Source organism: Trichoplusia ni, chromosome 12, assembly GCF_003590095.1.
Source record: "Trichoplusia ni isolate ovarian cell line Hi5 chromosome 12, tn1, whole genome shotgun sequence".
Lineage (NCBI taxonomy): Eukaryota > Metazoa > Arthropoda > Insecta > Lepidoptera > Noctuidae > Trichoplusia > Trichoplusia ni.
Genome location: NC_039489.1, coordinates 1,797,541 through 1,820,728, shown reverse-complemented (window position 1 = coordinate 1,820,728; position 23,188 = coordinate 1,797,541). Strand labels below are relative to the sequence as shown.

The window sequence follows — 23,188 nt, the reverse complement described above, 5'->3', positions numbered from 1 at the left end:
AATAAAGGAAATAATAATAATAATTTATTTCTTCTTAAAAGTACAAACAACATACATAGGTGACAAAAAATATTTTGGTTTTAAGACGATTGTACAGCTGCATTATATAAATTAACACACTGACTCTCAAACTGAGCCATGCTCGTATTTTGAGGGTCGGCGGCACTCCGCTTGAAATGTCTTATATAATCATCTAGTTTTTATATCTTGCTTCTTAATTTTCAAGTAATCTAGTAAGTAATTAGATAGTTTATAAACAAATATATAAAACTTTTGATAAAGGATTAATTTCAATCGTGTCTGTATTTTTTTTATGTTTGTTACTTCAGAACTTTAAATTGAATGAAACGATTCATTGAACCATTTAACGTGAAATAGTTGACATTAAAACTTGGTTCAATAATAATTTTAACAAGTTTGGCTCAATCGTATTTTATTTTCAAAATCAAAATCAAAATCCATTTATTCAAAATAGGTTGGTAGGTAAATAGGTCCCCGTATCGCCCACCCTTCACCGCTTCTTAAGTGCTCTAGCTGTGAAGAAGAAACGGCGCAACAAACTCCACAACATAGCACGCTGTCGCTTTTTTACATAAATATATTTACACCTAAATAGTTTATTAAGGAAACGCTGCAAAATAAGACAGCGTTTACAGAGGGTGGGGTATGACTTATTTGATCTATTTAATAAACTAACAACCAAGGCAGCAGTACGACTAGTCACCACAAGCAGCACCCGTATTTAAAGTCGGTTGTATGTATTTGTTATTAAAGCAATGTTATTAAATCTTTAACAGGGATATCAGAGATTTAAAAGAATAACTTTGTCTAGTTTCAATATCAATATCTCTGGCGTTAGATAAAACACTGGCATACGTCACAGTTGGCAAGCGAGATATTTGTTCAAATGATATACACTCAATGGATGTGACTTGGTGATAGAATATACTCGGATTTATTTACTTGGAATGGACTACAGTTTAAATGAGTGTAGTTCTAGAACTCGAAATTTGAGCTAACATGATTTGTTTTATATATATATTATAAACAGCTGCAGTTATCAAGCACGTTGGTGAAGCACTCCTTGACTTAATTTTGTTGATATAATAGTCACGATTAAATATTCTGTGTCAATGCAATTCAAGTGTACAAAGAAGTTGTATTTGTATAAAATATACTTTTATAAAACCTTTTTTTATTGTGTTGTTCTTCTTCTGTTTCTTTACCGTTCAAAACGTATCAATTTGTTTTAGTAATATGTAATCAGTAATCAGCGGTAATTTTAAGCTGTAAATTATCTGATAAATATTTTATAACTCCATCAATCATTAGTCAAATTACAACTGACTAAAATGTAAAACAATAGGGCAAACAGTAGTGATACAGCTAGTATGTTATTAAGTTAGGTAAAAACCGTATATCAACCTTTTTATTGTGTTATTACCTTAGTTATAATAGTATCTCACATCTATATTAGGAATACAGGCATGATTGATCACACAGCAACATCAATTTAAAGTTTCCGTAGCGGTGGGTCAAGTTAGGCTACGCTCCGTAGACCTGACGTAGGTCTACAATAGTTCGTAGCAGTGTAGAGCAACTTGTCTGGTGTTAGAGGTCAATGATTTGTTTTGTTATTGTTTTCGTAATTTTGAGTATATTATACACATCAATGGTACGGTAAAGGTTAATACATGATAAAATACCTACTCATGAGAAAAGGTGTCTGGACTATTATGAAAAGTAATGTTTGTGAGTTTATGACGTTGTAATCTCAGGAACAGATGAAACATATTTTACTAGTAGAATAGTTGATAGCTATATATTTTTGAGTCTATATAATGATCTAAAAAACCAGTTAAATTGGCACGTGTCAGCTGGTTAAAAAAAAAACAAATCGTGGTCGCCTCTAAAACCATCTATTTACTATTACATAATCTAAAAAATAAATAAAAGAAAGGTCATATTTTTAATCATGTCACATCCAGCAATAATTCGGACATCCAACTGCAATTCCGAGCAGGACGCGCTAAAGAATTCGTGACAAACAAAAAAACTCTGACGTCACGCGATTACGTCACGTTATAACTCCGCTAATAATCGTCAAACGCTTGAAAATAAATGTAGCCAACGTTTTTATAGAGGAATTTATGCGAAGGAGTTCGTAATTCATAATTGTGGAACATCGAATTTCTCGAATACTTTAAAAATATATTTTTCTGCTCATTCAGAGCCATCTTTTCCCAAACTAGAGAGCGTGAAGTATGGTCACCAGATACATGCATGCCGACCCCAACATAGTTGGGAAAAGGCTAGGCCGATGATGATGATGACATACATGCTTAAATAACACCCAGATACCGATGATATCACACAAATGTTGGTCGTAGCCAGTCGTAGGTAGTTATCGAACCCACGACCACTGATTTAATAGTCATGGACACATTGCGCACATCAGTGTTACAGTATCATATTTTATTTAGTCCACTGTGCCTTAATGCTGGGCAAAGGGGCTTCCAAATCCTTCCATGATCCTCCATCCTGTTTCTAAGCAGTCCAGCCGGTATGAGTTTAGATGATGCCGCGATTGTTTCCTAGATCCGTCTTCTATCAATACAACAAAAAAAACTATATCTGATTGGAATGATGGTTTGGTGGTCAGAAGCCCAGACTGCTATAACAGAGTACGCGGGTTTGATTCTCAGCTAAGACAAATGTTTATGCGATGAGCACGATCATTTGTTCTGTGACTCAATGTAATTTATCTATAAGTTTAAGTATGTTTATCAGTTATCTTGTACCTACTTCGTTGTGTGAAAGTTGTGAAATATTATTATTATCCAAATGTCGTTGATTTTTATGGCGTTAACCTTTTAATAAACAATGCCTTGTATCATACCTTCTTAACCTTAAAAATAGGGTGTTGAAAAAAAAAATACTTAGATTTTTTAACATGGATAAGATATTCTTGGCTTCCACATAGAAAACATTAAGGCTTTTTTACCTACAGGATAAAAATTGAAACTTATTACTAAATTTCCGTCTGTCTATCTATCCATCCGTCTGTCACCAAGCTGACTAAATGCCAAATTTCAATGTCGTTGATTTTTATGGCGATAACCTTCTAATAAATAATTCCTCGTATCATATCATACCTACTTAACCCCTTTTGTTTTAAATAAACAACAACATATTTCTTTTAGCATTCCGATATTCTTCACTTTTCATATTTTATTGAAAATAGAATTGACCTATATGAACGCCATTAAACTATGTTTATTGGAACGGCCTTGAAACCATTTAAAATTTATCAAAATTAAAATAAAACTCGACGTGACTACTGATTTTGGATGACTTAGTAAACTGGTGCCAAGTTTTTAGACATTATGATAAATTTCAATGGTTTTTACATAAAAATGTGTAAGTTATAATAAATATAGTTCAGTATGACATTAAACGCTCTACTGTCGCATGATTTTTGTTTCAAATGACAAAGGCAGCTAGCGACCATACATCAGACTCAGAAGCTGGAGTTTCTTGCCGGTTCTTCTCCATAGTGTCAAACCCTCTTTGGAGAAGAACCGGCAAGAAACCACCATGGACATTGTGGAAACGACTACTTAGAACCACGACATCTTTAATCTAAAGTTTCAAAGCGCATGTTTTAGGCCTCCAGAAATAAAAACATTTTGATCTTTCATTATAATCTTTTTTTATTATCCCGTTGTAAGTATTGATTGTTGTTAGGCATAAACTTACCTATGACCAGCGAGGACGAACCTCTCAAATGTTGAAATGCATCGTAGTAGAGATAGCATTTACCTGAAAAACTGTAACATTATAGTTTTTGCATGAAACTTCCATACAAAATATGTATTAGTTAAATATGTAATAGTATTCTATGAACAGCGCCATCTGTGCACAGTCGATTAAACTGCTATCTCAACCGTTTGACTGAAAACGCATTGCGCGAAGTATTCTCACTAATTTCGAAACTTTGTCTTTAGTTTAATTACAAAGTCTACCTAGTACCTGAAACCTTGATTCATTCAGCATGCAATATAAAACGGATTCCGATTTAACGAGGCAAATAAACACAAACTAAATTACCACAAATATACACTAGATGGAGCACATAACCCCATTTATACCACTTGTCTAACACAACATCTAATTAATAAATCATTCAATAAAGTTATAAAAAAGAGCTTTTATATACTTTCCTTATTATAGAGTAAATACGAAACGTGTACGAAAACAAAGTGGATCCATCACAATCTGATGTCGGCTGTACGTCCGTCGTAAAACTGTTTGTTATCTACTGATTTAGTACAGTCCGGTACAGGTCAGTGGAACGGCTTTTATTGAAATAGATAAGTAGGCCAAAAACACTGTATTGAAAATGCTATTTAGGTTTTTTTAAGATAGAGAAATATCCTTGACTGCAATTTTCTATAACAAATTTAAATGAGTAGTGTATTTAAGGACTGTTTACCTAAATGATAAAAAAGGAAACCTATTACTATATTTCCGTCTGTCTAGCTATCCATCCGTCTGTCACCAGGCTGTATCTCTAGAAATCTTTTTATCGCTAAATATGTATCGGATGTTTTTACACAGATGATTTTTTTCACCTTTTAACATGTGCAACCACCAGGGAAGACCATATTTGAAACCATCTAAGTTCACCTAAGCCCAGCAATAGTTGAATTCAGGCTTTCAAATAACGGTATTGAATAAAGAGAATTAGGAACAACAAAATAACATTAATTAAAATGCACCATTGTTTGGACTTGACTGTACAAAGACATGTAAAATAAAATAAGTTTTATATGTATTTTACTGCTTCGTCAGACATCGTAAATATCCGTTAGGCCCTAAATCAGGTGTCTCGCGAACTTAGCTGATTACTCGACCCCCATTTTATATGGAAGTACGCAAATAACGGATGAAAACATGTATCTAGCGTATTAAATTTATAATTATACTCCAATTGTCTAGGTACATTAGATTAAACTATTTTTATAGGCAAAAATTCTTCCTTTTCATAGTACCTATATCTATTACTTATAAATAGAGTATACACATACCTGCAAATGTTAGACTTTTAGACAAAAAGCCACTTATTTAGAGGCAACAATTATTACTCTTTAATTTTGTTCACTTAAAAAAATCTAAATCTGTATTTCTTATAAAATTAAGTTAAATATTGTTTAAGTTCCTTAGTAAATTTTTTTTATTGTATTTAGAACATTGTGAGAACTTCACGACTTATTAAGTGTATAAGTTTATTATTCATTGAGTTTTCGGGATACCTACTCCTTTTTATATTTATTAAAAAAACAATAACATTTTATCGTAATAAAACCCGAATAAAAATTTAACCGCTTTTATTATAAAAGTAAATTATACTTAAATAATAATAAGTAACATATGTAATAATAGGATTAAGCAAAATATAAAATCTTTAATTTAAATATAAAATAAATTTTATAATAATACCTAGGCGTATATACGAAATATACTTAGAAAAGATCACACTGACTAGATTGCCACACCCCTCGTCTGTTTCCAGTATTACGTTTATTTATTATAGTGATGGTAACTGGCCATTTATTAATAAATAAATAAAAATAAATATAAGGTTAATAAAATATTAAAATGAAAAGTGATTATAAGTACCTACTAACTATTTTAAAAAATAAGTACACAATTCTTTTTTGTGTTAAATTTTTTTGTAGAAGTCAAATAATTTTGACTTTGCTCCTGTTAGTTAAAAAAAATATGAAGTTAGAAGTGGCTATTAATAAGTATTAATAAATATTGATACATATTATTAATGAATATAAATAATTGTGGTGATATGTGAAAATAAATAAATAATAAATACAATTTTGACCAGATCCATCACTATAACGTTAAACAATAAATTTTAAGTTAATCACAATACACAAAATATTTTGGGAACTTCGGAAATGCTTACTTTGTTAAACATTAATTTTCAATTAATTTGTTAGTAATGTAATCTCGTTAATTCGTATCAGACATTTAAATATATAGATATAACATAAATGTGAAATACTTCAATAAACTATAAAAATATATAAAAACAAAAAATATACATAAAAACCATGAGCAATATATATGACGCACATATTTATATATAAAGGGACTATTAGTCACATTTTAACTATTTAAAATTATTATTAACTTAAGCGTAGAGTAATAAATTATATTATTATAATTTGGTAACAAATAAACAATAAATATAACGTAAAACTAAAATTATCCTAAAATATAATTTATATTTTTATAAATTAATCTAAAGACCACTTAATTTATACTTTAACATCTACACATTCTTTGGTAAGCTAGCTGTGTCCATGAGCATTAGTAAATAACGAAATAAAAGCATAATATTTCGATTCGCAATTATTTTTCGTTTATACATACAATAAGTATAAAATAATTATTAATTTTACACAAAATATAAATTTATTAAAGTACATTAGCATTATTTATTAACACAATAAACATTATTTATAAAAATATACGTAACAATTCTGATTTCGGATGTTAAAAACATTTATAAAAATATTATTTAAATAATCCAAAAGTTAAAACAATTTAATTTACACAATATAATAGATAATTACTAAATTACTAAATTTTCATTTCGATTTTACTTTACAAAGCAAATAAAATTAATTTATATCTTATTGAATAATAAAAATTATTGTGCTGCTAAATAAATTATACTTAAATTTTCCGAGCACAGTGATTTATTATTACTTAATTATATACATACTATCTAAAACTTCATAAATCTGTGAATCCATGATGCTTCTCCATCACCTGAATGTCATCCAGGTCTTCGGTGCCAGTTATGATCTGAAGGACCCTGAAAGCCTTCGATTGCCTTGGGGGACCCTCTTGCGTGAACTTGTGGTAGTAGACACTGGAAAATAATACGTTTTGTGAGTATTGAGTAAAGGAACGCTTTTAGTTTAGTATACTTAGTATGATTTGTTTTTGAAGAATATTAATATTTTTATTTCGCGATAATTATGAAGAAGAATTGTTTTGTTATTTAAGAAAATTGATACCACGACACGACAAAACTTATTAGAATTTAAGACGAACCCAACGTGCATTTTAAAAGTTTATCTGTTTTAATTTATTTTGTTTTGTTATTTACACAAAAGTTTAAAATTGTATTATTATAGAAATCCATAGAAAGATAACGTGAAATATAAAATCGGAAAACGTATAACTTTTTTAGACGGAACAACGTGCAATTTTAAATGAAAAAGAAGTTTATTTATTATTTTAATAAAACATTTTTTTTTTATTAATGGAGAAATTCTGAAAATTATTTATTTAAGTAACAAATAAAAGTCAAACAACGATGAGTTAAAAAGCGCAATGAAAAACAGCTGACCCTATTAGGTACAATTTTAGAAAAAAAGCCATGACCTGAAATCGTGATGGACCTGAGACGCCAATTAATTATGGCGTCATCAGAATTAGTGGAGAATGATTCGATTAGTGTAAATTAAAATTAGATTCGTTGGAAGACCGCGCTAAATATAAAGCAAGCGTAAAACTGAGTCATGGCGAAGCTGTGAAAACTGTTTACTTTGAATCAGTAGCTCCCTTAGTACCGCCCACCGAAGCTGAAATAAGGACACTTGGTTGTAATGTGATATTTGTAAAATGTGTTTGATTGTAGACCTTAACGAGACTAAGTATTAAGGTAATGTGATTAAATGATAACATAATTATGTAATACTTATTTAAAAACTAACTAACAAGTTCCAACTTGTCTTTCTCAAGTTACTTTCCACATTGAAAAGTTGAAACTAACAAAGTGTTTAAAATTATTTATTTGTGTGTGTGTTTTAAGAAAAAGTCATAAAGAAAAATCTGGTCTCTGAGACTAACTTTGAACAAAAACTAAACTGAACTGAAAATAACTCCCAACTCTTTTTGGAGGGTCAATGACCTATGGACCTTCAAAAACCCATAAAAATCTATATGATAACGCGTGATCATATATTATTTACCTTTTGTTTGCCCCGCCATTGCCGCCTTCAATCTGTATCGGTATTATCCTCGTTTTCGGCTGACTGTCTTGGAAGGTTCTGTTCAGGGTCGGCAGCTCTGGCTGTTGGTTGGAGTCGTCCATCCTCACCAGCTGAGGTGACAACACCCTCATAATACGTTGGGTGGGAGGCGAGAAAGGCGCGCGAGCTTGATCGCTAGGGTTATTCATACCAATCGTTATCCTCAACTGAGGTTGTGGGTGACCGCTGTGCCTACCATCCCTCGTCTCAGTAGCCGACACCTCCATCTGAATAGGAATAACCCTTGTTCCTGCAGCACTAGGTGCATTATCCCTTGGCAAACTCTTGCGGTTCTCTGAGGGCCTCGTTGACCACGAGGGCTGTACAGGTTGCTGGTATTTTGGCGGACTGATCACTTCGCGAGCACCTCTTTGCATCTCATTACTCTTTTTCACCCATTCAGGTTCTTGGTTTGAATCTCTTGGTGGCGTGTTCAGCTCCCTCGATAAACTCTTTCTGCCTTCCAATGGCCTCTGCACCCACGCTGGTGGAGGAGTCTTTGTCTTTTCCTTTTGTGTCTTCACCCAAGGAGGTATAGATTTCGGACTTTCAGGGCAGAAGTAGACTGGTTCCTCGTTTACATATACTGCCTCCTTTTGTGGTGTGTTGTTGTACTCCTGTTGGAAGTTTTGTTTTCTTGGTGTCACAGGAATAGACATGGTTGACTGGTAACGAGGTTGCTCTTGCTGTTGGTTAGATTTCGGTGGAGAAGCAGGAGCTTCCTGCGTCCTCCATGGTGCATGGTTTTCTTGAACCTTGTTGTTATTCGCGTCCTGAGTGTTCACCCACGGCGGCACATACTGCTGTTGAGCCTTATTTTCTTGTTTCCACGGCGGGACATAGGCACTCTCGTTATTAGTGGCCTGGTTCGATTTCCATGGAGGGATTTGTTGTTCTTGATTCGAGTTAGTATTATTATAAATAGGTTGTTGACTATCTTGCTCCCTAGGATGTCTGTTTAGTGTAGCAGTTCTCCAGGGAGCTGCGTTGGTCTCCGCTGGAGGGCTTGGTTTGGTATTATTATACGTAACGTTATTGTTTTGAACATCTGCGTTCCTTTGGCCAACTCTTGGTAAAGTATGGAAAGCTGGAGAGGAGTTGGTTGGAGGAGTTTGATTTTGGAAGTTAGGGGAATACTGTTGGTTGTTCGGTGAATATTGTTGGTTATTTGGTGAGAATTGCTGGACGTTCGGTGAGAACTGACTGCGATTCGAGGATGCAGAATGAGGACTGTTGGCAGGTGAGTCCCTTTTCTCTGGCTGCCTCCAGTTGTTGTTAGGACTAGGGGAGTATGGAGAGCCGCTATTTATTGGCTGGCCTGCATACGGCTGAGGGCTCTTGTTAAATTGAGAGTCCTGTCGTTGCAAAATTTCTCTCGTCGGTGGTGACCCTTGCGGGGATGAAGAGTGCTGGTGAGAATACTGAGGCTCTGGTCTGTAAATTGGGCTCTCTGGCTTATTTTGATTACCATAGGGAGACCGCTGGAAATTGTTGTGTGACGGCGGAGAGTTATAACTCTGGGGCTGTTGCTGTGTGAATGTAGAAGGAGGCATTTTAACAGTCAAAGGACTGGGAACCTTATCCACATATCTAGGTGTGTTACCTAACTTCTGCAGCTCAGCCTTTTCTGTCTCCCAATGGTAAGGACTGTTCGTTTTTCGTAACATTCCGATTGGGTTTTCAGGAATTACTATTTCAGGTCGTTCGCCGGGCACAATCGGTTTAGGGGATTTGGAGTTGGGTACTTGTATTACTATTGGGGGTGGAGGAGGGGGGACGGGCATTTTTGGTGGCGGTGGTGGTGGTGGGGGTGGGGCTGGTCCTCCTTGCGGATGGAAGCCGCCGTTAGTCGGTTGTTGTGCGTAGTTTTGTTCATGTTCTTCTTGAGATCGCTGCCGGGCCAGTCTTCTGGCCATGCTTGGAGTCCGAATTTGTGATAAATCGAGGCCACCAGGCGTGTATGTGAAAGGCTTCTTGTCCTTTGTCATCATAGCGTTTTGTATGCACGCTGGTGGTTCATAGGCACCCATTGGCTGAAAATGCCAAAAGGATATATCAGAAAATGCTCTAATGTGGTAAAGGCCTAAATATATATTTTTTTTACATAAATTAAATGTTATTTCTTACATAACACATGCAGAAAATGTTACATTTTATACTTACATTGACCTGAGTTTTTCCGTAGTTGGGAATTCTGCCGATGTGTCCAGCGGCTGGTCCGTACCTGGAAGACGGCCAAGATTTGCGTTATTTTTACACAATCTGACACTGTGGGCTCAGCTTAACGTGAGCCGAGGGCGACTGCTGTGACCTATTCCACTTTTAAGCCAGTTATCCGGAATCCGTTGTACATTATCGAAATAGAATACTTTTATTAATCGTGGTTTATCATTGTTCCCATTTTTCATGCCACTGGAATTGTTTCAGCAGTTTTATTTGACTTGGGTTAGCGTTGACTGCGGTCGTTAATTTCGACATACTTTTGGGATTTAAACACCGATTAGCCCGTTATAGCTTTCATTTCTTTCTTTTGAAATATTCCTCAAATAACTTTCGATAGCCAACCTTGGTATACTTTATTAGAACATTATCATGAAATTATAGAATTTGAATATCTTACCCGTTTTGCGCCATTTTCTTGTCTTATGCAGTCAAAATTCCATACAAACGCGTCGGCTGCCTCTCGTTTCTCGTTTCTGTGGAATGAGATCACGCCATGTAAATATGTAAACACATGTTTTAAGGAAAGCTCGCCTCATGATCGATACCATACGCTTTGGCCAAGGTCAGAAGCTAGGTAAAACTATTAATAGAAACTGGAGCAATGCTTGCTGCAGTTTCGTTCGGTACTTAGCATCTATAATAACTCGTTTCATTTCAAATTCAGTTTGGAATGTTGGAAAATACTTTCTCAAGGAAAATGGTTTTTACAGTTGACTGATTTTTTGCTAAATATTCTCAATGCGTTCTGTTGTGGCGAAAATCTTTAACGGCAATTCCTACGATGACAAAAAACAATAGGGAAGATGACAATTTTTGCAGTGTCCGTCTTCTAGTTTTATGTATAATAATGGATACGTATTTGTTAATTTGTCCCGCAAACATTAATTGACCAAATTACAGTGAATGAAACTTACGTGTGACGTCACGATTGAGTATAAATTTTACCATATCGTTACGTCACAAGCCCCCTCTCCTAAACTTTAAAGCAGTTAATCTTTGTCAATTCTAGTTTTTCTAAAAAAGGAAAAAAATCGTGTCTCGTACTTTTCAATTATCTAACTGAGGGACTAATGAGATTTTGCCTTTTTATACCCAGTCATCATCCCTATTGTGCAAAATTTTCCTATTACGACTGTTTGCCGGTTTTCACAGTCATTCCAAAAGCATAAAACAATTAGTCACAATGAAAAACGCATGTCCATAGAGCGTTGATGCCAGACATGGCATGTAATGTTATTAGAATTTTGGCACTCTTACTATAATTATAGTGCATGGCTAACCGCCAGAATTATATTTAGTCTCTAACTGCGCCTTTCCATTCCTTCGTGACTAATAACCATAGTTTTATTGACATAAGAGTACAAGAAGTATTATTAACATACTAGCTGCTGCCCGCGACTTCGTCCCCGTGGGTAGAAAATATAAGTTACGATTTATACCCGCCCTGTTTTTTTTTCACATTTTCCATTGTATCTTCGCTCCTATTAGTCGCAGCGTGATGGTTTATAGCCTAAAGCCTTCCTTGATGAATGGTCTATTCAACACAAAAAGAATTTTTCAATTTGGTCCAGTAATTCCTGAGATTAGCGCGTTCAAACAAACAAACAAACTCTTCAGCTTTATATATTAGTATAGATAAACAAGTTAGTTATACCACAAGTAGTCAATTTCCCAACCATGCTTGGTCGCATGACAAAACCACCACGACAAGCTTTTTCTATACGAAAATTGCTACAAAATTTTTTTAGAACATTTTTTTTTAATCGACTATGGTACTATTACGGTACTCGAAAATGTCTTGTTCTTTTATTTCACAAACTTGAACTTTTCATAGGACAAACATTTGAAGATGATACAGCATGTTGACCGCTATGGTACTCGGCTTGCCTACTATGCATTTGCACTAAGATTACGTTTATGATAGCTATCACGATTCTGTAATTTGAAATCTCGAGTGAGGTCACTTATCAGTAGTTTCATTGGTTAGTGACGTTACTAGACCCCAATTTCATGCGTTTCAATGCTTTCAAACTTTTTAAAAAAAAAAAATCTTGTCCTATTAATGTCATTATTTTATCTATACTCTATACTAATATATAAAGCTGAAGAGTTTGTTTGTTTGTTTGAGCGCGCTAATCTCAGGAACTACTGGTCCAAATTGAAAAATTCTTTTTGTGTTGAATAGACCATTCTTAGTGGAAGGCTTTAGGCTATAAACCATCACGCTGCGACTAATAGGAGCGAAGACACAATAGAAAATGTGAAAAAAAACAGGGCGGGTATATATCATAACTTATATTTTCTACCCACGGGGACGAAGTCGCAGGAAACAGCTAATTAAATAATATATTGTATGACATTTCATATCAATAAGTAGACTTTTACCTTCATTTCCATGCATTGGAACGTTGTTTATCAATGATAACAATTGATGAAAAGTTATATGGATAGGAAACAATCTATCTCTTTCCTATTCATTGATAGCGGCAAGGTCTGCTCTCTCTTTCATATTCTATTGGAACTTATACGTACATTCGGTTCAGATCGGCTAGCACTGTTCTAGACAAACGAATATTGCCGATTTGCCTTATAAACACTTTGAGTCGTTATAGATGTGATGGACATTGCAGCTTGTTCTTCCAATATATCTTACAGACTACAAAATATGTTGCGCGCGTGCTTTTGATATATTATCATAATGTAAATTATTATTATTTTATAATTATTGCTCTTGGCATTGTTTTTGATGTTTGCAACGTGACATAGTGGGTTATAATAATAAATATGTAAAGAGAGAAATAAATAAGCTGGCAATAAGTACTCAGTATGAGATATTCCTGAAACCAAAAAGATGGTTATAATTGAAATTCTCATTTCAATTTTCGAGAAACGGGATTCATAATATAATTGTGTGAACGTTGAATCACGGTGATTTCAGGAATGCTTGAAAATGTGAATTTTAAGAATTTAAGCCTTCATTTATTAACGGTTCTTGGTACTTGGTGATGGGATCCCTTTTCCGCAAGTAGGATTATTTTAGTTAGTTATCTTATTTAAACAATATTTGCATTTTACCTACTGATAACTAAACAGTAGATGCTACTTTATAAATTGAATCTAGGTCGCATTTCATGAAAATACCAAGCCCTGCATATGCGGTGTTATGAAACTTATGATAACTGGCAAAGTGACACGTTTCAGCGGTTCTATTGTTAGCTGAGGACGGGGAACTGGGCCGCGTGCGCCGGCGCAGGTGAGTGCCGAGCTTTCGACAAGAATATTAAGACATCATTACCTAAGTATTACTAAGTGATATATAAAAAATGCAGAAGAAAGTAATATATGTAATGTTATTTATGTATAGCAATGATGGTCAGCCTCCATTGTGATACATTACTTTTAGCGGAACATATCCTCAAAATGTCATTAACATACATTTTTATTATTGTTGTTTTTGTGCCATGAAGTGAATTGGCTTTAACTGGTAAGAAAGGAAAGAAAGATTTTTAAATTTATGCAGTCACTGATATTTAGGATACATGGTGTTAGGAGGTTTAGGAGTGGTATCAGACAATTCTTAGAAGAAGATTAAATCTAAACTAAAAAAATAGTTACTAAAATCGCCGTTCTCATTTAGTTAATTATTGTTGCAATATTGAACGAAAACTAGATAAACATTTTCACTAGTGGTCTATGAAAAAAATATCAATGTTAATCCTAGATCTTCAGTGCTAGATATACCTTTCGCCACCTAACAGAATAACTCGAGCTTTGACCATATCAATCACAAACCGTGTGTCAGCGGCTTTCGCAACCCTCTTCTGAAGATTGGCCAGGAATGCAGGCGATAGCCAAATGACGCGTCATCATAATTTAACCGATGGCCTCTTGTCGAGAGGTAGGTAGGTGAGAGCAAGTATACAATCATTTTGGTAGTAGTGGGATATTTGTTTAATATTAAAAGTTATTTTATTTATTATTATTTGTTTTAAAAACGACTCCCGCGCTAAGGAATTTAATCCTTTTATCGCGGAGGTTTTCACAAATATACAAATCACATGCGCAATGATACCCAAACTCAGAACAAGCACTCGTGGATCGCACAAATGCTTGTCCTACGCGGGGATCGAATCCGCGACACGACGCGCTCTGTGGGTTTGGCGAGGTGACCTCTACCACTCTACTATCCATGCAGTCAAATTCACATTAAGTTAGGTAGCGTTTTTTGGAAGTCGAGAAAACGATGAGAAGTCTTCATCCCTTTTTAGGCAACTACAGAGAAGAAACGAAAGAAAAAGTCACTATAACTTTCCGTTTAAAATGTAAAATAAGCATGTATATAACGTGCGAATAACTAATTTAGGTTGTATCGATTAGTATCAGAGACTAAACCGTTGAAGACCATCTAAAGGAAAAGGCAGAAGTGATAACATGTAAGGAAGTAAAAATATAGCAAAATACAAAGTGTGAGCTTAAAGCTCAACTCAATCAAAATTATAAGTCGACAAATGGTCCATATCTAAAGGCTCTTAGTATAACCGCCTGCAGAAGAATCTTAACCTTTAATCCCACAAATGGGAAATCCCACCTGATATATCTAATAGGTCATGTACATACAAAAGAGTAAAAAGAAACAACATAGCAGAAAAGACTTACAAGGCTGCATTGTTTCATTAGAAGTGTCTACCAGCAGACCCGCGATAGGAGAAGTGGTTTGTAAATCGAGAAGACTTGCATATTAGTCATAGAATATAGAGATTTCAATTGAAGAATATCTTGAATCTGTTTAATAGCAGCCGACATACGTAATCCAATAGATTCAAACACAAATTAAGAGTATATTTTTCAACAGGATGTTTCGTCATGTAAACGTTTTGGCCGATACAGTGTACAGCTAATCTTCCAGGTGCAAACAGTTATTATTGCCACAAAATGGCCGCCTTATTAATTGCTCACACCTGTGCCAAGATCTTACTGTAATCAGATTTGGGAGTTGGACGAGTTTTGTAACCTACATAGTTTTCGTGTTATGAATTTCTTTAAGTAACTTTTCATCTTCTAATTATTTTGAAGATTTATTAATCATGTCTCTGATTGGTTGTCAATCTTGTGGTCAAGTAATCACGATAAGAGTGATCAGTTAATTTGAAAAGGAATGACGTAGTAAATAAACAGGGACTGAACAGAACTTACTAACCAAGTCAAGAAGTCTATCTCTATTGTTTACCTGAATCTAAAATGAACTGTAATGTAAAAAGTATAAAAATGTCTTGTAGATTAATTGCCTTCAAGTGCTCGATATATGATTCAAATCGAATCATATAGTGAGCACTCAACAAGTGTTTGTGTGAACATTAAAAAAAGATGAAGTTTATTGAAATTGGGAAACGGTGGCTCCCAACGTCATTTCGAATCAATCAATTCAATCGAAAATAAACTTGTTTAATATTCCTCATTTATAAACCCGCAACTCTCAAGCAGCTGTGCACGAGACACAAAGGACTACGCAGCGTAGAGCAACGTCTCCTTTCCGTATTACCAACACCCTTACTTAAGAAATTACTAGCAAGACAAACATCCTATTATCAAGGATATCCTTAGCTTCTTTAGCTTCGTAAATCAAGTCTCAGTAATCCGAAATGCTTTGATTCAGGGAAACCATTGTTTACGTCTGTTTATCCGTCTGTTTCGGCGCCGGATCATGCGCTTGCGTCGTCGAGAGACGCGGCTGACGCAGGAGATGGGACGCAAGGCTTATGTCATTACACAACTTGTATTTATAATTTAAGAGTCACGTTTTTAGTCTGGATGAGGGTGTATTTGAGTTGAAGATCTTTGTAAGAGTCAGGTCTTATAATAATGCAGTATTCTACATGAGGGATATGAAATTGAGTTTGAGACATTTAGTGACTTGCTTTGTAAGAGTCAGGTTTTATAATAACGCAGAATAATTGGACAGACTGACGATAGCCGTACAGAATGGATGAAGGGCAGCATTTGTCCTGCAGTGGGATATTCAAAGATAAATAATAATAAACCTTTCATTTGCCGGCTGAACACGCACAAACACATAGTCTGTGTGATGATTTTTTATATTCGTGCCATCTCTTGTTTAACCTCGATTTTTAATTTTATTATGCTGCTAAACACATCATCTGTGACACAGTCTAGCTTAGACGGAGAGCGAAGCCTTGGTAAGGTGCTAGGGGCCACTAAAACATAGTGAAACTACAGTCAGATCTGACCAGTTGTACAGTTTTCAGTAATTACTATGTATTCATGTAATACGTTTATGTTGTTATTTATTTATGAATTCTAAATGACTTACCGTGTATATATACATATACCGTGTATATAATAACAAACAAACAAAAACATTAAGTAATACTAATTATAAACTCTTTTTATAAAAAAAATGTTACGGACTTAACTAATGACATGATTTGGTAATTAAATAATTGGATGTTTTTAATTCAAATTGTTTATTATTACACATTTTAAATGTTTCCTTATTCAATGGAAGTATTCGTAATCGATCCTAATGTTATGATCAAAATAATATTACAAAGTAGGTATGATATTTTCAGATGATGACCTATTTGCTTTGATGACTAAGTATTAGGCTTTAAGGCCAATGAACCTAAGACGACATAGACCTGATGTATTCAAAGATATTAATCTTTGAATACATAAATTCAGATAGAATTTTGTTATTGTACCGATGTTTCAGACCAAGATAATCACCACTATCTCTTGTAGTAAGTGGAAGCGAGAAGGCGCTCCAAATCACGTATAGTAGTGTCCTTCTCTAACAATTGATTTTCTTCTTATTTTAATAGACGGTGGTAGGATATCAGTTGAAGTTATGTTAAATAAATTGCTTCTTTAGTAAAGCCGGTAAAGTATTTATCTATATCGCTGTTTTTTTATTATTTATAAAACGGTACATAATTATTATCGGAGCTAGGACATGTTCATACAAGATAAAATTGAAATTAATTGCTACAAATAGCATATTTCTCTAATCATGTTTATGGTAGAAAATTAACAAGAGTTTTTTTAAGTTTGTTTTTTAATTTTCTTTTATTGTGTTCGTCTGTTATGTCCTCGGGTAAGCTTGTTGACTGGTGTCATCATTTTAAATGAAGTGTATTCGAAGCTTACGCGATGCATGCGTAATGCAGTAAAGGTCGACTATTACAAGACATACGTCATCTTAATATTTAATAGATTGCGCTATTGTGGGAAGAATTCAATTGTATCAAATAGTATAACAAGTACCTATACAAATATAGTAGTACCTATAGTTTTCAATGTTAATTATAGTCATCATCATCATATCAGCCTTTTTCCAACAATGTTTGAGTCAGCTTTCAGTCAAAAATCAAAATCAAGACTCATTTATTCAAATTAGGCTACTAAGTAGGACTTTTTGAAGGTCAGCACCATTTACATTGGACAGCACCCATTTTCGCCCACCCTTCACCGCTTCCTAAGTGCTTTGTGTTCCTAGTGCAGTTTAACCAGATGCAGCAATGTACCGCCGCTTTGCAAGGAGCGACTGCCTATCTGACCTTCTCAACTCTTCAGTCAGTCGTGGAGCAGCAAAGTACCGCCGCTTTACAAGGAGCGACTGCCTATCTGACCTTCTCAACATGAGCAACGACCTTGGCAACAAAATACCCTTCAGTCAGTCAAAGACGTATAAATTAAATCCAGTACCAACAACTAAACGTGGCTCACCGAACTCGTTAAGATGTAGATGGTCACCTATCCACGGATCGACCGTATCAAAAATAGAGAGATCGATCAACGTGTAGGTACAGTCTTCGTTTCGGTTTTTCAAATCTGTATTGGAGGCTCTAAATTTGTTTTCTACTAAACAGCTTTATTCTATTCTACTAGCTGTTGCCCGCGACTTCGTCTGCGTGATTTTCAAGATGTGAAAAACTATGAAGTTTAATAATAACGATCATCGCAAAAATGTAATGCAATATTGAAAATGAAACACTTTTTTTTACATTTTAAGCTTGCTTTTTTTTCTAAATTATAATGAATCTTGAGCGGCCCAAAGACTATCAAATGTTTGAATCAAACACATTTCATCGTTTACGATACTATCCTGGTGTCAAATATTTCACAGCTGTTTTAATGACTTTTTCTTATTTAATCCCAAAAAGAGGGGCTTATAACTTTGACATATCTGCCTGCCTGCCCGTCTGTCTGTGACATCATAGCTTCCGAACGAATTGTACAATTTTAATTTAAACGTGAATTATGTGCGAGTGTTCGTTACGACATGTTTGACAAATCGAGCCGTTTAAAAATGGGGGGGGGGGTGCAAGTATGGTAAGGTATAACTCAGTCTTAGCACTTCTGCTAAAAATGTTTTACTTTCGAGGGTTTCCATTTTCTAGTTGGGTGGGTTATGATTTTCGAGCACGTCTGTTCTTTGGCCGGCCTACACCTGAAATTGTTAGACGGATTATGAGGTATCATAAAATTATTATTGTACTGTAACCAAAGAGGTAAACCAGAACCATATTACTGAGGCCCCGGTGTCCGTTCGTCTGTCTGTCACCTGGCTGTTTCTCAGGAACAGTGATAGCCAGACAGTTGTTATTTTCACACACGATGTTTTCTGACGATATAAATAAGATGTCAAATTATTTTTGTGGACGGAGCTGGTGAAGTGAGTGTCGGGCTCGGTAACTGTGGATGTTACATAGTGTCATAAGATATAAGATTTTGCAAAATTGCGCCCAGATAAACGGTTTCCTGAAACACGTTTGATTGCCCTCTTAATATTAAAACTGATCTTCCTCACAAACATTTGGACTATTTCTAAAATAAAAAAGGTGGGAAACGTGTTATCTTGGCCCCCTGGTGTTTTGATCATGATTTGCCTTTAAATTGCTGATAAATAAATAGCGTGATAATAAAAAAAAAACTATCAGACACCCCTTTTTTTTAAATTGACAATGACAAAAATCTAAAGTATAGGATATGTCTAATTTGTGATGTTACGACAAAGCAAAATATGAACATAAAAGTGACTTCATGCGCATGAGTTCTATTTACTGTACCAATTTACAAAGAAAAAATACGTATTTTATTCGTTAACCTACCTGACGATCATTGAAGTAAAATACCGTCATCCCTACTGCATAAATGGAACTTAAATAAAGACTACATGAGGTTGGTTATGAGGTTACGCTGTCGATACTGACAACCAAAATGAATCTTCCAGACATTGTATAACGGATGTAAGTGCTGATAGCTACACTCTATTATCAGCCTTATTGGAGAAATTTCCAAAAATATGTTTCTAATCCTCGTCGGCTTAGCTTTGGGATCTCAAAAACTCATTCAGTCTCGTTCCTTCCCCTGTGTTTACCAGGCTACGATAGAAGAAAATTTTAAATAAGTAGAGATTACAATAAATTGTTAAAGGAATCTTTGGAAAGGCCACGTGTGCGTTCTCTGTAATGGTGGATGTAGACCAATCAAATCGTTAAAATATTGAAAAATCCCAGGTATCAGTAGACATTGTTTTATCAATAGATACGTAATGTCAAAAACCTTCTAGCGTACGCTCTTATTCATTGATAGCTTTGGTCTTATAGATCTTTCACATTGCATACCTATTAAGTTTTTATGCAAGTTTTCTGGGTTTTTCTATCCGAAATACTTTTGGCTTATGTAATGTTGCAAATTTAAGAAAACTTTATTTCATTGTTTGAAAGGCTTTTTTTTGTTTGAAAGTTTATATTTTTGTTGCTAGTAGTTACAGATGAACCAAGGTAATATAATTAACTGTGTCGTTCAGTAATTTATTGTTATGCATAATTATAGATGAGATCAATGTGAACTACATGCAACTTTGGGTTGAGTGTCACTACGAATTCTTTTATCTTGAAGTAGCATCGCCAACATTACCGAGCTAAAGACATAGGTATATACACCTATCGTAAATAAACACAAAATCATATTACGGCATTCCACATTTGAACTTGAGTAATTTTAGTACACCAATAAAAATAAAAATAATTTAAGTTCCTTTGTTTCAAGAATGTACCGATTACGAAGTAACATTTGCATCAAAAGAATAATAATAAAAGTATTAATAGTTTATGTTTCTTTTATTTAAATTATTGTCGCGCTAGGTCTACATTAGACTTGAAAGAGAATAAATTGACTGATTTTGTGAAAATGATTTACTTTCGAAAAAATATATTATTGCTCTGCCAAAAGTCTTAAGATAAATAGCGTGATGTTTTTTGAGTAAATTGATGACCGTGCTGCCTACTACTCAATGGGGTGAAAATACACTTCATAATTGTATTACACGATGTTACGGGTGAGTCTAAAAATTTAAAACTTTACTGCTCATGCCCCCTGCATAGTAGCGTTATGGTTTTTGTATATTTGTTGTATCATGTGTACGATAAGCTTCATGCAAAATTTGAACGAAACATATTCAGTAGTTTATGAGATAATTTGATATTTGTGTATAGATATAAAAGGCTCCTGCTCACCCCTGTAACGAAAAGCGAGATAATAAGTAAAAAGTATGTTGACCGGACCTCTTGTTGATATTCTCTGAAAATATGAATCAAATCTATCCAGTACTTTCCGAGATCTTTCCGGACATACATACAGACAAACAGACAAACAGACAAACAGACAAAAATTCTAAAAATCATATTTTCGGCATCGGAATCGTTCGTAGACCACCCACCAATTATTCTTTTAAAAAAATATTCAATGTACAGTTTTCACTTTTCTACAATTTTATTATATGTATAGATTACCCATATTAGAAAATTTTACCTAAGATAAACTATAATTGAATTTGTTGTCAGGTTCACTAATTGCTTAACTGCCATTGGCTGGAAATATGTTTACAGATTTACAGAAGACTTGACCACCATTGGGTGACATGACTAACCAATCAAAACGCGGGAAGATTGACAAAGTTTTAATATACTTTTAATAAGCAGCCGTTTAGAATCCGAGGGGCAGTAATTTTTGATAGACGCAGCTATTGAACCCTTAATTGGGACTGCCCATGCGGACCTTTACGTCGCCCTTAGCCCTATCAAACGAATATTTTATAAATTGCAACATACAGCGATAAAACTGCAAGTATACACTAAGTAGACGTCAGAAACTATTTCAAAAAAAAAACCACGAGTTTCAAATAAATATTTCACTTTAATAAATATAATATAAAAAACCGGCAACGGTCATCATCGTATCTTTAAAAACATTAACACATAGTAGTGTGTTAACGCTATTCGTGACGTACGGCGTATTAATAACGTTTATAAGGCACTATTAATAGATAAACATAAAAATAAATATAACCACATGCATTTCTCTACGTTCTGATTTATAATTATATCGCTAACCGCGTGAATTGGGAATATTTATGAGATTGTTATGGTAATACTTAGTAATATTATAAAAAAACTTATAAATCATTTTAGAACATAAAAAGTTTATAAATCTAAGCAATAAATACATAATTAGACTGAATAAAATGAATTTCGTTACTTAAAATTATACTTAATTTAAATATGTACCTAATAGAAATAAATTACTAAAAAGACACATATCTAACTACTTATAAAATAAAAATATTTAAACTTACCTAAAACGCGGCAAAAACAAAATCCAATCAGCCAAAAATCAGGTGCAGCAAATTGTCACACACAACAATAAAAAAAATAAAATTCCAAATTTGAATATTGAGTGTCAGATTAGGGTTGTATCAGGATAGTGCGGGATTCGTAAACACGGCCACGCGAGTGCGACTGTTCGTTCGTTCGAGTGCGACGCTGGCCGCCTGGCCAGTACGACGAGCCGCCCGCGCGGCCCACAGACTGAATAGTAGGGATGTCGTTACTGAGAATTCATCGATATCGATACTTTATGTTTTTACTTTATGGACTTTTCGTATTCAAGATAATACTTTTTGCAGGAAAGTTAGGGTGTACGATAAAAACTTTACATTGGACAGTTCTTTATAAAATAGTTTGAATAATATTAAATAATTACGATTAACAATCTTAAGTTCATTAGCTTGTTTTTCAGCTATGGATATCAATTAGAAACATAAGAAAAAAAGTAAACCAAATTTCTACATAAAAAGCCTACAGATTTCGTTTTCAGATAAAATGATCGATGAAAAAAAACAACAGGAAGCAAAGATTTTTAAACTATTAATCTTATCGACACGCGTCTATAAACCGATGCGCACATCACTAGAGCTGCGAAAACTTTCATGTCACATTTGCTTTAGGCGGTAAGCTCATTCCCCGCACAAAACACTTATTGACAATACACATCCCTAATTAGTTTATTACTCATGTTATTTAATTAAATATAAGCGATTACAAACCTTTACAAGATTAATTTAATGACAAAACGACTCTAAAGATATCGGAATGAATAATAGTTTTAGTGGGCGGTATTATTAATGTCCTTTGTTATGTATGTACGTGTTAAATACCTGTCTATTTTTATAAACAATAGATACTACTTATATTTATGCTACCTAACATCTACTCTCTTATTAGTGGGTTTCATAGTGCAGGTGAATGTACGTGGAAACGCCCGCGAGTAACAAGTATTAAATTCGGAATTCTTCGGAAACCGCTTAAAAAAAAGAAATAAAGAAGTAGTCTTCGTCTACAGGGTAAAAATTTAATCATTAATGATAGATTACATTGTATTCGTGGAAGGCCTAAAGTTATTTTACAAGACTCATAAACAATCTAATATCATAAATAATCTACAAAACATGATTCGGAGTTCTACGGTAAAACTTACTA

General features: G+C 34.2%; 1 protein-coding gene across 3 annotated transcripts; it reads right to left on the bottom strand.

Annotated features, from left to right (window-relative positions):
* Positions 1-6,734: 6,734 nt before the first annotated feature.
* LOC113499277 (pollen-specific leucine-rich repeat extensin-like protein 1) lies at positions 6,735-22,228 on the bottom strand. Of its 3 annotated transcripts, XM_026879694.1 has the most exons (6): positions 22,006-22,228; positions 10,747-10,822; positions 10,290-10,350; positions 8,067-10,159; positions 7,640-7,676; positions 6,875-6,958 (listed from the first exon to the last, which is right to left on the bottom strand). In XM_026879694.1, the coding sequence occupies exons 2-5, from the start codon at positions 10,758-10,760 to the stop codon at positions 7,658-7,660; spliced, it is 2,187 nt and encodes a 728-aa protein (XP_026735495.1). In that variant the 5' UTR covers positions 10,761-10,822; positions 22,006-22,228; the 3' UTR covers positions 6,875-6,958; positions 7,640-7,657. The 3 variants fall into 3 exon arrangements, with proteins under 3 accessions (XP_026735492.1, XP_026735493.1, XP_026735495.1); XM_026879691.1 differs by lacking the exon at positions 7,640-7,676 and having other exon boundaries at positions 6,735-6,958; XM_026879692.1 differs by lacking the exon at positions 7,640-7,676 and having other exon boundaries at positions 6,735-6,958; positions 10,747-10,815.
* Between the last annotated feature and the right edge of the window lie 960 nt (positions 22,229-23,188).

Coding starts and splice junctions, on each gene's coding strand:
- LOC113499277 (XM_026879691.1), bottom strand. Junction 10,160..10,289: donor ACGGAAAAACTCAGGTCAAT/GTAAGTATAAAA, acceptor TGGCATTTTCAG/CCAATGGGTGCCTATGAACC. Junction 6,959..8,066: donor AATGGCGGGGCAAACAAAAG/GTAAATAATATA, acceptor ATTATTTTCCAG/TGTCTACTACCACAAGTTCA.